Genomic DNA, 16,263 nt, shown 5'->3' with positions numbered 1-16,263 from the left:
AGCTTTATTGTATATCTTGTTCCATCTGAGTGAAATATTCAAACCCAAGACATGAAGTTAATTAGTTAACTGAGATTTGATTCCTGGTCTTCATTAGATCCTTCTCAGACCAGCCTAACCGACAAAATCCTCCTTCCATGCACGCCCCCCTTTACATCCATCCATGGTCCTTGCTAGTGAATTAATCTCTTTATGGCTGCACCATTCCATCAAATGAAAATATTCTATGTTTTGTGCATCATTTCATACATATTTCCCCAAATTCATACTTTGACAGACAGATCAGTGATGGGTTAAATATCTATTTTACAGTATAGTAGTTGTTATGAATCTAACTGACTGAGATGTTACCTTTGTGCCCCGTTGCCCAGCTCTTCCACACACATTCTGCTTTACTATGATAACAAGCACAAACACATCCAGTGTATCTGGACGGTTTCCATACTAATCCCCACCTTCTGAGTGTTTAATATGGAACGAGGATAAAGAGGTGAACAGACGTGAAAAGAAGCACAGATGGTGCTACCGAGAGATTGTGGGTCTTCTGTCAGACTTTAGAAGTTTGCTCTCTCCGCTGGTTTGGAAAATGACAGGAAGCAGATGCAGTGCAGGGTTGAGCCTCCCAAAGGCTGACAGCAGATTATTATGACCTTTTTATTAAGAATCATACATCGGCTGTGGTCCATCTCTTATAGCGTATGGTTGGAGTTACTCCCTGACCACAGCCAGGGTATTATTTCTGTGTCATGTGTCAGACCATCATTCCAATCCATAAAACCGCAATAAAACGTCCCTCACCATGTCCTAATGAGACATTTATAGTCCCCAGGTGGTCTGAACTCAGTCTTAAAGGCTCTTCACTATTCTAGATGAAACACTGAATTCTTTGGATGATTAAAATGACCAAATTTGATCATTTCAAATATGAACACCATCACCAACAAATCACATCTGCTTTACATTTTGTAAACTGCTGCTTTGAAACCTTAATGTCTTCCAAGCAGCCATTGATTGTCACTCATTTCTGTATGATATGAAAAATAAATTGTCGGATCCATCTTGCTTGAGTTGTGAAATCTGTCACAGTGAACATCAAGTCTACATTAATTTATGTAATAATTAGGAGGTAAATCAATCATTATCACACAATTATAATGAAATTAATGAATTAATGCAGACTTGATGTTCACTGTGATGAATCACACAACTCAAGCTATTTGAATCTGTTAATTGATTTTCGTTCCGTTCAGAAATGAACAGAAACCAGCAGCTGCTGAACATATATTAATATATATATAAAAATATTCGCTCTCTTGCCAAGAATTAGATGAGAAGATCGATACCACTTTCATGTTTGTATTCTAAATATGAAGCTACAGCCAACAGCCAGTTAGCTTAGCTTAACATAAAGACTGGAAGAAGGGGTAAACAGCTAGCCTACTAGCATCTTATAAAAACAACTAATTAAAATTTATTTAATCTGTCTAAAATAACGAAGTCTAAAAAAGGCAAATTACGTTTTAAGGGAGTTATGTGCTGGACAAAGGCAAAGTGACTTTGGACAGAGCCAGGCTCGCTTCATACTTCAGGAATGTTCTCTCTTTTATTTGAATGATTGCAGTGCGTTGACACCAGCGGGGTGCCACCGCAGAGGCCTCAACAAAAAAGCGCAAATCAATTTTTGCTACAATGCAACGTCATCCAGCAAAGTGCTGTGTTGGCCAATCACATACATGCAAGTGCACATTCCTGGTGGATTACGTTGTAACGTCACGATTGTCGTGACAAAAGTTAATAGTTAGTAGTAAGAGTTGTAAAATCTTGTCTGTGAGTATAACAAACCAATGTTGAGTGTTTTGGCATCTGGTAAGCCTTTAAATGCATTGATCTGCAGCTCCAGCTCAACTTTCTGGATTGTATTTCATTGTCTCACCTGTACCTGAAACAACACATCCCCACCAACACGCATTGCTTAACAGGGCTGCAGCCAGTACAAATATGTGAGTGGTGTTGATTTTCTCATCTAACGCTCAATGAGAAAGCAAATAAGTGTATTTCCCAAAATGTTGAACTATCCCTTTAATCCAAGTATCGCGCTTTAAAAATTAAATATTTTTATCAGTGTAATAAATTACATGATGTCAGCTGGTAACATTGACATTGGCCCTGATTCTAACGAGGTTTTCACATATAAATGGCCTTCAGCAATAACTTCCATGTAATTAATTGTTGCTTTCACTCATTTGATCAAATACAAGATCAAATGTGATCTGACGTGTCACATAAGTGACAGGGAATCACTTGGCATCACCACCAGCAGATGGTGCGAGCCGTGAGGACAGCTCAGGTGTGGTTTATTATGCGTGCAGTGTGCTCCGGCTGAAGGTCCGGTGCAACATATGACAAGTTTTTATGGCACTCGCAACACACTGAGCCTCTGTTGTTTGTTGCCTGTTGAACTACAGAGACACACAGACGTACTCAGCCTCCTCCCCCCCCCCCCCCCCCCGCTCTCATCTCTGTGCACCCGTACTGAAGGTCATGATTCACAAAGACAGAGAGCGAGCTGTGCCAGATACATCTACAAAGTAAATTGTTTTCCTGTCTATTCCCTCTCTGAACATTACTGAAGCTGCACAGCACTTTCTGTGCCAGATACTTGTGATCCCTTTGTTACAACTATTGTTTGATATAGAGAAAAGCACACACACACACACACACCTTCACACAGATACACACAGTTGTCGATTGAAAAAGACACAAACCCGATGTGGAATTATAAATCAACACTGTAATCACTCTTTTTCTTTAATAGAAAACATTAAATTTCCACCCCGATTTTGGCAAAGAGCACAGATAAAAACACCCACTGTACAGTAACAATGGAGGCAGATATAGAGAACACAGTCACCTTAGAGCACTACTCGCATTGAAAAGATACACAAGATATACTGTTTTTTTTTTTTTTTTCAAATGACAAAAGCATGATTGAAGTTTCGGAGACGCAGAGCCATTTAAAATGCTTTCTCTACCTTAGACTCTGAGGATTAAAAAAGCATGATAGACACAAGAAAAACACCGATACGATCCAGAAGTCAGACCAGCACACATGGCTGTGTCTGATTGTAAATGGTAACTACTCAGTGTATGTTTCAGAGTTATATCTCAATACGTGTACAGTTTATATGTTCAGTCACAATAAAAGACACAGCGTGAACTGATACAGTGCAATAACAGCAATAACACAGTGCAGTTAGAAAGTAGGATGTTTTTATTGTTTTGGCTCTATATTCCAGCCCACTGGACTCTGACTATGAGGTTAAAGTGCTGACTTGCAGCTTTAAGGGTAATTGAGGGTTTTAAAAGCAAACCTGGAACAGTAAGAACCGTAGCCTTATATCCTTGGGGCTACAATTTCTTCATGGTTATTTAGAGTGTAATCGTTGGATTAAAGCTGACAGTCAGCACTTTCAAGGATAAAGATGGTGTACATTTTTCTTATTGTCAGTAAATCCCATTAAAACATCAAAACCAAAAGTATGTTCCTCTGTCAAGCTTCCCTAACCTGCCTGTAGTACTCAGCACCAAGCCCACTGGTTCCCACTAAACACTGGTCAAAATATATAGTTTCATTTTTTAAAAGAAAAAAAGGCTTATAAGTTCCCTACAACAGCTAACAGGAGGAAATAGTGCATTTGTTGGGGGACTACTTTCAGCTGTGTATTAATACACATTTAGTAATTCGGGGAGTTTTTACAGCAGTAAAAATAAACTACAGTGTATGTTCATGGTAATGAAGGAATGTTTTGTGTTTTTAATAGTTTTTGGACAACAATGGAGTGCTATGACAACGAGGAATAAGATATATCAGGCTTTGGCTACTCATACGATTACATGTTATCAGGCTTAATCCATCGTTGGTTTTTTTTGTTTAGCCTGGTTTCAGGTGTCTGAGCCACCACCCACATATCAAAACTGTACAGTGATTCAAGCAGGATACAGGACTCCAACGTGGCACCCATTTTTTGAAATTGCATGCCTGTTGCATAAACCAAAAAAGTTGTCTAGCTTCTGGATTTGGTTCTGTGTTGTTCGACCCACTGCATATGTGCATCAAACCTTCTCCTGCTATTCTAGGCTCTGGGAAACTTTTGCAAATATAAACCTTCTTGGATTAAAAATTCATGAAACAAAGAGTAATAGTTGTCTGTGCTTGCAGTTTGGGTGTCCTGTCAACAGTTTTATAATGGTGGTTTATGGGCAAAATGCTTTTTGGTCTTGAGGGGATATTTTGGCTGCAGTAGTACGAACGGCCAGCGTGACAAACTGGCAATAAGTCTGAGTGACACACTGTATCCAGCTCTCCATGGACCAATCAGAGTTTAGTAGGTGGGATTAAGAATTTTCCTACACAGTTTACCAGCTAGCTAGCTACATCAATGTAAAATTAGGGATATGTTAACAATAAGAAAAATATAGAATATTACCAATATTCACATTCACTGTTCAGGAGTACAGAGCCAAACGAAGCCAAACCAGAACTGTCTGAATATTTACTTCAACAGTGACTTTAGATTCAAACCTCTCAACATTTTTATTGAACTAAGGACATAAATGACAATAAAGATGTAATATGGCTAGAACTAAATTTCACATGTATGAGGAACACAGTGAAATGAGTGACATTTAGTTACCATCCATGTCTGCCAGTGTGAGTTTTCAGACACAGCCCACAGCATGAGGGAGAGGTATATGTATTATAACAGGCACTAGTACTGTAAGATGTGTCTTTGTGGCACAGAGTCGGCATCTTTCCCCACAGTCCAACCGCCTTTTCCTCCAAGGACACAGAGTCCACAGTCCCATGTGCTGTGATACTGGACATCCTTCCATGGATTTATTCATTTACAACACAACACAGATACAGATATTTCTACATTATAGTTCAAGGTTAGTTCTTTTTTTTCAAAATGTCACAATCAGAAGTAGATTCACAAAAGATACCACTGGAAATGTTGGCATTTGTACAAGATGAAGAAAACCGGAGAGTAGGTAGTTAGAGCAGTTTCACAAAGCAACAATACTGAGAGTGACTGCAGCGACGCACATCTTAACATCGATTATAAATATAAAGGCTGTTCTTCACCTTGACCCTTACAGAGAATTTCTCACTTATACACTGATACACCTAATGCCATTTACTCTAAACTCAAAATGTGTACACATTCTTATAAGTAACATGTTTCTGTCAATGAAGTGCACTGTGGGTGATGTATCACTGAATGTATGGACAATTAATGACTAGTTATGTTGTGTTGGCACACTCAAAACACAAACAACTTAGGCCACAGTGGCAGCTAAGTGCACCAATCTGTTCCCACTTTCTCACTCACACTCACACTCACACACACACACACACACACACACACACACACACACACACACACACTTGAGCATGTACCCATGTCACTGATATAGCAATCTTCAGATTTTCACCCTATTTAATGATAAGACCTGATAGCACATTATGTGTGTGTATTCGGCGGGTTGCCCTCTCCACTTCTCTGCTGTAATTAGCATGATTGGAGAGCAAGGGATGGATAGAAACACAGGAAGAGATGGTGCTGATGAGACTATTCACCCTGCTGTGTAGCCTGCCTGGCGCCTCTCCTCAGCAACAAGCTGGCATCTTTTGTCTCCATCGCTACAGCTCTCATCAGCAACGGCTGTGTGTGCGTTAGAGAGGTAGAGAGAGAGAGAGAAAGCCAGCCGTACGCTCATTTAAGGAGCACTCGTTGAACAAAGTTGATTACACATTCATTAAAGCCCCAGCCTCTCGTTCACTCGCTCCACTTGACCTGTCCGAGTGATGGGCGTACGAGGGAACATACTCCGCATTCAGGACGCAGGGTGTGGATTATTCATGGCTTGCTGGTTATGATTAGGGTACCGCGGTCAAATCAGAAAAATAAATAAATAAAAAGATGAGAGGATAAGATTGGTCCTTTTTGGAGAGCACGCTCACAGTACTCACTCAACTTTTACATTCCCATCACTGGCTCAGGCAGCTGATGCTACATTATAATGAATGGACATGCTGTATCAAATTAGGCCCCATTTGCCCCTAAAATTTAATTTGGTGGGCTTGTTTGGGATTCAAATTTAATATGAATTTTTAACCTTGCTCTGACTAAAATCAGATCAAGATTCATTTCACTTTGACAGGGTTGGTTAAACTATATTTGCCTGGTTGAGTCATCCTCTGCTTACAGGTTAAAAGGAAACTCTTGCTTTACACTTAAACTGGATTTATGCTTCTGCGTTACCTACAGCTGCTACACCAAGAGCTCTGAGGTTACGCTGCATCCATACAACTGGAGAGATTCACAATTGTTTTGATATTATAATGCGGTGTACATGTTATGACTCCATGTACATTTGTACATTTGTTTGTACGAGCTGAATTTAATGTTCTTTGATTGGGTCAAAAAGTTGTTCAAACAGTAATCTAGGGTCAAAGAGTTTAAATAATGTATTTAAAAAAAAAGTCCCACAAAATAGTTCAAATCCTGTTCTATGAATTTCTTTCAGCAGGTCATAAACCTGAATGTAAGTTGTTGAGATGAGGAATAAAAAACATTCTCCATCTTACTGTCCTTGAGAGGTTATTGATCCTCATAAGGACAACAACAAACTCATCCACACTCCAGTATACTTATGAGCTAATTTACACACAGCATTTTCCTATTCAACTCATCCTATCACAGCAGGAGGCACCGAGGGGGCAGGTCGCACTCATAATGCAATCAGATAACAATGTTTTAATAACGTCAACCGCAATGACGTTCTCTGTGTTTGGGCCTCTGTGGTTGAAATATAATGATACATCTGCTAAATAAAATCATCAGCTACATAAATCAAAAGAAAGGAAAACATCACTAGAAAATGATATTGTGTCACTGCTGTTTAAAACTTTACAACTCATCTGTACTAAATAAATCACTGGCAACACTGCAGCATACAATACACTACAAGACAACATCTGAGCACACACACTATGTTGAGTTATAGTGACACCAACGATACACCACTGTATGGTAATAAGTCTTGCGTTGGTCTTGCTAACAGTTCAACATATACAACTGCTGCGTCCATGCGTCATGTGCTGCAGGCCTGTCAGCTGTCTACCAGTGTATTTATGGAGTCCTTGTCATAGCAAGGTGTAAATAATGGAAAGCAGGTACAATCCCAACTGTTTGTTCTTACAATCACCCTGCATGTTATTAATCACAGAGTGTTACCAATAAATTCAAAGTAGAGTATGACTGTATTTATCTTTAACTTGGTACATTGCTGCTGGCTGTCTGTCATGTGTTCACACCTTGAATATCAAGTAAACGCCACTGTTGACCCGTGTTGAACGTCCTCAGGCTAAACTGTTTGACATTATGTTGACAATGAAATATTTTATACATAATGACATTTTTTCTCTGTATTCCAAAGGAAATCCTTGTGTTTCCAGCTGTGTACATCACTGTGCTGTGAATGATTTCATGATGTCCAAAAACAAACCTACATCACTTAAAGTAATATATTTGGTTAATGTTATATCATTTTTAAAACTGATGAATCTGTATGACATATCATATAAACCACTACCTTACCAAATGTGTATTATAGTTGTAGTAGACGTTCCTCTTCTCTGAATCTTCTTACTTCCGACAGGAAGTCATTGACTATCATTCAACACAGTGTATGTTAATGTGTTAGCCTGCAGCATCAAAGCCAGAGATCTGTGATTTTCATGCTCTCATCAGTGAACTGATGACTCAGCCAAGACATTAATCTCCCAAAAGCTCTGCAGGATGCATAACGTTTGTATTGTAGCCTCTGTGAAGGTTTTTAATACGGTCTAAAGTCTGTTGTATGTCTTCGATTTTCTCCTTGCACTGAATGTGACCTCCTGTTGTCCCTGCAACATACCCTGCCTCTGTTGTTACTTCAGCATTAGTTGTTGATATGTTTCCATGTCACCAAGACAAGGTTTTGTAATCTGAATACAGAGATATAAAACTGATTGTCTTTGTGATGCCAGTTAAGTCATGTTGCTTCACATCGACTCCTCAGTTTTACATCAGCTGACGGTGGAATTTATAACAACAGATTTTGTGTGCTGAGAATAGAGCAGGAGTGAGCGGGGGGGACTGTGGAGAGTGTTTCTCTGTGTGTGACTGTTGAATGACGGGTATTAGCAGGTGCTCTCTCTCTGTAAGTGTGTGCATGTGTTGTGTATCCATCTTGGAACATGATTTAATCGAGTACTGGGTCTAAAAATAATATTTTTTCCACAAAACATAATTGATTTTCAATGCAAAACAAGTCCACTTGGCAAAACTTGTTTCCCCTGTTTCAAGAAAAATATGAATTTTATACTTAGATACTTCACTTACACTTATTGAAATGGGTTTTGTTCCCCTTCTGTGTGTGTCAGTGTCTGATAAATTACAGTTTCATTATTTGGTGGATGTCTGTGGCTTACTCTGTGTGTTTGTTCTGTGCACATAGCAAATGTGTCAATATTGCAGATTTAGTTTAAAACCACAAATATTCTGGCTTGCATTAATTAACTTCTTTTAACAAATGGTCACAAATGAAATTCACCTCTGGCAATTAAATATCTTGCAATAAGTTTGATTATTGGGTCAAATCTGTTGAAAGTAATAAGATTTGCCACTGTAGTAAGACAGTTTGTTTGTATGTTCCTCTGTATGTTTGTGTGTGTGTGTGTGTGTGTGTTTACCACTGCAGGAGGTTAAGACAGTTTGTCCCAGTGGGCTTCCGTAGCCTCTGTTATCTAACAATCCTTTTCCTGGACCCCAGCAGAGTGAGCTGCTTCTCTGCTCCTTTTGCCCTTTTACAGACATTATGCTAAGCAGCAAGGCACATCACTGTATATGAGAGAGCTACAGCTAGCAGGCTGCCTGTGCACATTCCACACTGAAACCTCTACAAAGCCCTTTAAACCTGATATTAACATGCATCTAATGACTGGATTGCATTTAGATGGAGAAACAGCATGTAAAATATAGATATATGAAAGAAGCTTACCTTATTACTTTAGCCACCTGAAGACGTGGTCAGAGGTGACTTTAGCCACATTAACAACCATGAAAAATCCAAGAAAATGCACACAGATTAAACAGCCAAGAAACTATATAAGTATGTACCGAAGACACGTTAACGTCAGGTGTAAAGGTAATCCAGCCAAATGGCATTAAGACACAGAGTGCATGTTACTAGTTTGAAAGAGGTGCCACCACCCAGTTTCATGTGTTTGATAAAGGAGGAAACTGGAACATTTTGTCTGCTTACTTTCACAGATTGATCTGAGAGCTACACACCAGCGTCTGGATTCAGTGGTGTCATGGAGGATTTAACCTGGAACTCAGGTTTTAGTAAAACTTGAGGTTTGCTGTTGCCTCTGAAGCATTTAAAGCATCTCTGTGATGTTGAGATGATGCTCCCAGCTGTTAAAATCAATGTTTAATCAGCTGAAAGCTGTTCAGGTGACAGCCAGAACTTTTCAGCAGTGCCTGCAGGGGATCCTGGGAGCACTCCTTCATCCAGACACGGGCACTTGTCCTGCTCGGTGATGGAGTTGGCATTCTGATCAGCTGATATACGATGCACACACATGCAAAGTTCAGAGTTTATGCTTTGTTGTTTTTCTTCCCTCCACCACCTCTTCTGGGAGAGCCTTTCAACTGAAACCACACATCTGCCTCTGTTTTCAAAGTGTATCTTTTGGGGAGAGAGTTCCTCTCCACTCCAGGTGTTGATAATTTTCGGGAAACCTGAGGTCTCCGAGCTCTCTCTTTGCAGAGAACATCCCTGTTAAGATGAGGAGCCACTGTGTTCACAGCATGCTGGTCTCATGTTAAAGCTCGACGCCAAAATAGACTGTGTGAAGTCACACAGCTTGTGTGATTGAGGATGTGTGAACCTTCGCTCTGCGCTGAGAGAAGGCTGATATGACAAGCAGAAGCTGTGAAGATTCAAAGCGCTAGCGTCTGCTTCAGTTTAGCTTTTGAACTGGAATGTGCTCACGTCGTCGAAGTGTTCATCACTTTTTGCTGCTGATCATTAACTGTAAGAAGTACGAGTACTTTATACAAGGGGCGCTGTGGGTGAGGATAGCACTCAGTGAACAGGAACTTAGTCTCACTTGCAAATTACCTAACAAGATGTTCCAGTGGAAACGCTGGCAATGTACTCATCAAAAACACATTCACAGTCTGACAAACTGACACATTCACTCTGCCCATCTGCATGAACACATGCAGGGAAAAGAACAGTCAACTCACACTCTGTCCCTGCTGTCCGACATAATGCCGCCTGTGTTTGAGGTCTATTCCTGCAGGTTGTTACTGGAGTAGAAACTGGACGTCTCTGAAACTGTTTTGGAGACGCTCCGGGATGATGACCCATTCGAGGTGAGGTCCAGGGAGGAGCTATGTGGTCTGGCTCTAACATCAGCCCCACCAGGCCCTGGACCAGCTGTCACCTTTACCTTGGGCTGCTCCATGTCGTCCCCACCCTGGAGAACAGTGGACACCGTGGTCTCCATCCGGCTAGCCTTGTAAACGCTGGTCTGAGTCTGAAGGTAGCGGGTGGACTTGAGTTCCAGGCCTTCGTAAGAGCCTTGAGGGACACAGGGGCAGCAGCGGAAGGCTTGTTTAAAACCAGCACGAAACCTGTGTTGGAAAAGTACACATTCATTTGATTTAGTTTGGTTTATGCATATTTAGCTGGTTCAGCCTGGATTCACCTGCTAGTGCTGAAAGAATACCTGCCATGACAGTAATCTGCAACAGCTGACATGTGTGAGAGCTTCCATTACATATTGATTAACTACCTTTAAGCCCACTTCAGACCAAAGATTCAGAGTGAGACGAAACCGTTTTAGAACATTGCAAGGAAAAGCTGGCTGATGGTGTCACCTGCAACTCAGCTTGTCAAGTCTCCAGCGGCTGGTTTTAGAACACATGGTACCTGTTTCAACAGCCAGTTTCATTAGCTTGTAGTGAATTCAGCTGGTCAAGTCAGCAATTGTCAGCTGATCAAAATAGCAGAGTTTTGGACGAAGGAGAAGAGAGCCTCGTTTCATCTATGCTAGAAATGCAACTGCAGCAAGTAACTCACCATCACTAATTCATATTTTAATATGCTACAAATAATATCCAAAAAGAGCCTGAAAAGCCATCAGTTAGAATGGAAGTAAAGAGAGTTGTTGCTATGGAGACGATACACCACCTTGTCTAGTCGCATTGGTGTAAACTGGCAGGTTTTGCAGACCGGTGCATTGCAAGTAGCTGCAAGTAGCTGCAAGTAGCTGCAAGCAGCTACGAGTTTCAACTTGTCTCGTTATGAATCTTTGGTTTGAACTGGACACCTGAAGGCTGAACCACACAAACCAGATCCACAAACCAGATCCAGTGGTTACCTTGATTACTGTGTCAGTAATCAAAAGTCAGTGTTAAAACAAATCAGTATTTATTGTAAGTTTTCTGAAATTAGCCAACATTAGCTACCATAAGCTACTGGTCATATCAGATCAAGTAAAGCTGTAATGTTTGTTTTATAGCTTATGAATTCAGCTCTTCATTTATAAGAGGAAGAATCTACTATTTTGTCTTTCCAATGTTGCACAGTTTTGCTTGAAAGCATATTTTTATTATTTTTTAAAGGGTGTAATGTGAAAAGGGTCACTTTTAGTGAGAAACCCAAAGAGAATTATCACTCAACTCTACAGTTCCCTTCAGCTCTGCAGAATGTTTTAGCATCTTTCAGCTGTTTCCATTGAAAAAACTCTGATTATTATATACACACTATATATGTCCAGCACCAAACAGCAGACTGACAAAGTTTCATCATTTTAAACATGTACATATTCAGCTGACAGACAGATGGACAGAAGCCTGACTGATACAGTCTCTGTATGTTAACTGTTAAATGTACAGTGACTGATAGAGACATGAAAAACAACCAAAGAGCACAAACTGTGTGTTACTGAAGCATTCTAATGTAAATTAACACCAAATGTCGCATGTGACAATTACTGATGACCTTTACTGAAAGACTAATTTTACCAGCACATGGTGTTCTGCAGGTGTTAATTTAGATTTTAATTGTTGCATAGAAATGGTGAAAACCACAGACAGAGGAGATAGAAAAAATCATTGTGCTTGAGAGGAAGAAATTACGAGCAGCTGACAACTGAATGGAAACACCTCACGTTAGCAGACACACAAACACAAACAAAGCTCAGGCAGGCAGAGAAGAAGGAGGGAAAAGGGGAAATGTCAATCGCTGAGAAAGATGAGAACAGATTGATGAAAAATGAGAAGAGAGAGCCATCACTGGATAGAGACAAAGGCCAGTCGATATACTGTACAGAATTATGACTAAACCTCAGCTCACTGCCATCCAACCCACATATTTTCATTTTTAGGACTTAATGAATATCAAAGGCGAAAACACCCAAGTGTGAAATCTCATTTCTCTGACAGCACTAAGACAATTAACAGGTGGCCGTGATGGAAGACGGTGGGAGATGATTGATTAAACACAAAAAGCCGAGTTGACCATCTGTCTTTATTTTACCAAATAATGATCTTTAGATTCATTTTTGTGACATGTTTGTTGACAGGCAGGATGCTAGTTCACCACAGTTTGAGAGTGAACTATTGATGTTCACAGTGTGATTCAGCCGCTTCCAGAGATGCATTTTTAAAGTGTGAAGTTTATTCTAACTTCAGTCTCAGAGGTGTGGAGAGTTTGTTTTGTTGTTGTTGTTTGATCAACGTGAGTATAAGCAGCCTCTCTACTGTGGCGTAGTTTTCAGCTGCTTATCACTGAGGGAGCGGCAGATGATGTGATAGTGCGCTGTGATGTGTGTACCCGAGTGTGTGAGAATATGATTGCTGCTAAACAAGGAAAAACATTTTTCCCCCTGAACAGTTGTCATCTTTTGTTAAAAAACGAGAGAAGAAGTATAAAAAGAGAGAAGACTATTCCTTTACTTTACTTCATCTTGTCACAAGACAAACAATCTATTGGACACTGTATTTTAGTCTCACAGAATGAGAAACTTGTCTTTTTATGATTTTTGAATGGACATGAAGGTAGAATCAGGAGGAAATTATAAATGTAATAATTACATTCTGACATAATTAACAGTACAGTAAATTCTACAATAACAGCCGGTATTCAAACAATGACAGACTCTCAAATAGCATAACTGTAGTTAACAATACTGTTGTCATTCACTAACTGACTTCAATTACTTGAACTACTTTGCTGTTCTTTTGTTCATTCCTTCACATTTCATATTAAAAGCTTTTGAACAACTCTTCTTCATACACGTTGCTTTATTCAGTACATGTTGTTTTTATCTTGCCTTCATCAGAGTGGTGCTTTGGTTACAGTTAGGATTATACATAAGTATTAAAAGATGGAGGAGATTTTATACTGTTTTTCTAAAAGGTAGTTTGAAAAGCTGGGTCGAGAGTTTGCAGTTTGCAGCTTTGTATTGAAGAATGGAGATTCAATGTTTGCATCCAGTGATTACTATAGTTAGTACAGTTATATACTGTATTTTAATGCTGCATGTTATGTATTTATGGTTGTTTTCTTATTAGATATTCTGTTTAAACTATTGTAAAAGATTATTGTCATGTTATTTTGTATACTTAATATCTATGATGATTTATAAGTGAAATGACTGTTTGCTGGACTCTATATAAGGAAACTGGAAACAACCACAAGACATCACCCTGAAGATCATGTGTAGACAAAATAATATGGTGTACAAGGGCTGTCACCGTCTCCAAAAAAGAAGTTCAAACAAATTCAAACTAACTTGTAATTTGTCTGAATCAGTTCAAATGCAACTCGAAGCCTCATTTATTCTAAACTATGTTATTGAATTGATATGTCTCCGTTCATTCGTGGCACCGCTGCTCCCTCACTTGAGTTTCAAGCTAATGTAACTGTAAAGCAGTTTCACTTTACAGTCAGCTAACAGCCTAACCATTACCAACCTTTTTCCATCTATGTCGTTGAATTCCAAACACATCCACACATTACTTCTTAGATATTCTGTCTTGAGTTTTTTCTGTTTTTCCGTTAGCAAAGAGAACAACAATAGCATTCGTCAGACAGATGGTGCACTGTAGGAACAACCCTGCTAAAGTACAAGAGTTTTAATTTTGATGCACTGAAACTCACACTGCTTTGCATTTAAGACATGTGCATGCTAATTATTATGTGTTCTCAAAGTTAGAAATCTTCAAATTAAAAGATGGAGTTGCTATAAGTTGCTATAATTCTTTAAATGTGAAAACACCAAGGGTTGAGTTTCATTGACAGTGGCACCAAACATAAAAATGAATGAACTGGTGAGAACTGTGCTTTTTTTGTTAGAAAGAAAAACTCAAACAGGACAACATGGAGAAATGTGGAGTTTACATTAACAGAAAACAGCAGTAACAGCAAATTAAAATGGTCTTAGTAATAATATAAGACACTTTCAAGGCCTGGTTCTCTCTGCAGTGGAGCTAAATATTTGAGAATTTCCCAATAGTAGAGTAAAGCATAAATCTAAATGTGTGTGCGTGTGTGTATGTGTGTGACGGTGCTGACTGACCTGTCGTTGAGGCAGCAGTAGATGATTGGGTTGTACATGGTGGAGCTCATGGCCAGCCACATGATGGCCAGGTAGACCTGCTGGATGAACGTTTCCTCAAACATTTCAGGGAAGAACTGGTGCAGCAGGAAGTAGACATGGTAAGGCAGCCAGCAGATGGCAAACGTGCACACCACCACGATCATCATCTTCACCACCTGCCGCACACACATGACAGCACCGTTTAGTCTTCATTTTTACCGCTTTGCTTCTCTACTTCCATACGTTGTGGATTTCACCAAGGTCCATGTACTTTTCAGACTCAGTGCTAAAAACCTGTTAAGTATAACAGAATGCTTGCAACATAAATGATATGAAATGAAACCCCAACATTCACAACATTTTTAGAGCAGGTATTGTCAATTTCCCTCTTGTTTTTGTAATGTTTTGATGATGAGACATGCTGCACTGCATTGGTAGTCTCCTCCGAGGACTCATCATTCACCTTCTCTTTCCTTTAACAAGCCTCTCTGTTGGCTAAACAAGTGGCAACAAATCTGTCCATCCGTGAAAAAGCTCAGCTGCTTTGAACTTTCTGTCTATCAGAATGGAAATCTGATGCACACAGACACATCATTAGCAGTGTCAATAACAGGCAGCATCTACAAGCATGATTTGAAAATAATGTACATGGACAGATGTAACAGATCTGTCAGGCTGCCTCATTAGAGAAGAGGCTGGACTGATGTCCTGAACAGGTAACATGATGAAGACATCTGTGCAATCAATAAATAAAGAAAAGAAAACAATTACGACCTGGCTCTTTGTGTGATTTCTATCCACCACAGCTTCCAAGAAATTAATACTGTATGTGTCCCTTCTCCCATGTACTGTATAAGGCTCCATCATAGTTGTATGCTCATTAGTTTCTATAGAACATTTGGCAATTTCCATGTTAATGTATTTGTATTCATCTTTATGTGAAAGCATTTTAGAAAACATTATTGAAATAGGCTGTTAATGAGGAATTTAAAGTAGAGTGTACAGACATGCTAGTGGCTCTGAGGCACAGCAATGCTTTGATTGACTGCTAACATTAGCATGCTTAACATGTGTAGCAGATATAATGGTTACCCACGGATATATTAAGAAGATCTGGATACTGGACTTAAAGATGGCACCCTGTTCATGCCTATGAAAATTGCTCATTGGCGCATGAAGGCAAAATATCGGCTTCTGGCTGTAAAGAAATTACTCAGATGTTGCTCACGCAGCCAATAGCAGCATCAGTCTCAGACTCTGTCAAGTTGTGGACGATGTTCCAAAGGCCACTGTCTGCACCGACCCCAACCTGAAACCCTGGGTCAGCCGGGAGATCTGTGCTAAACTCAGCCTTCAACTCAGGGGACCCTGATACCTACAAAGCAGCCCGTTATGACCTCCAGAAGTCCATCAGGGATGCCAAGAGGGCCCACAGGGACAAAGCGGAGTCCAACTACTACAGCTTTGATCCCAGACACATGTGGAGTGGATTATGCTGCATCACGGACTTTAGCCCAATCGAGCTAAACATATTT

General features: G+C 39.8%; 1 protein-coding gene across 3 annotated transcripts in view; it reads right to left on the bottom strand.

Annotated features, from left to right (window-relative positions):
* Positions 1 to 4,870: 4,870 nt before the first annotated feature.
* The window catches only part of tacr1a (tachykinin receptor 1a), a 40,394-nt gene continuing 29,001 nt past the window's right edge, over positions 4,871 to 16,263 (bottom strand). The window contains exons 4-6 of one of the 3 annotated variants that reach the window (XR_006098247.1): positions 14,708 to 14,904; positions 9,109 to 10,754; positions 4,871 to 5,726 (exon numbers count right to left, since the gene is read on the bottom strand). Coding sequence is in view for 2 of the 3 variants with exons in the window: in XM_042422309.1 (XP_042278243.1) it covers positions 10,409 to 10,754; positions 14,708 to 14,904 (543 nt within the window). In the remaining variant the exon portion in view is untranslated. Of the gene's footprint in view, positions 10,755 to 14,099; positions 14,177 to 14,707; positions 14,905 to 16,263 lie in introns of those variants that run through there. The other 2 variants (XM_042422309.1, XM_042422310.1) reach the window with 2 other exon arrangements.

Source organism: Thunnus maccoyii, chromosome 9, assembly GCF_910596095.1.
Source record: "Thunnus maccoyii chromosome 9, fThuMac1.1, whole genome shotgun sequence".
Taxonomy (NCBI): Eukaryota; Metazoa; Chordata; class Actinopteri; order Scombriformes; family Scombridae; genus Thunnus; species Thunnus maccoyii.
The sequence above is the reverse complement of the archived record's forward strand: the minus strand, read 5'-3'. Positions and strand labels throughout refer to the sequence as shown.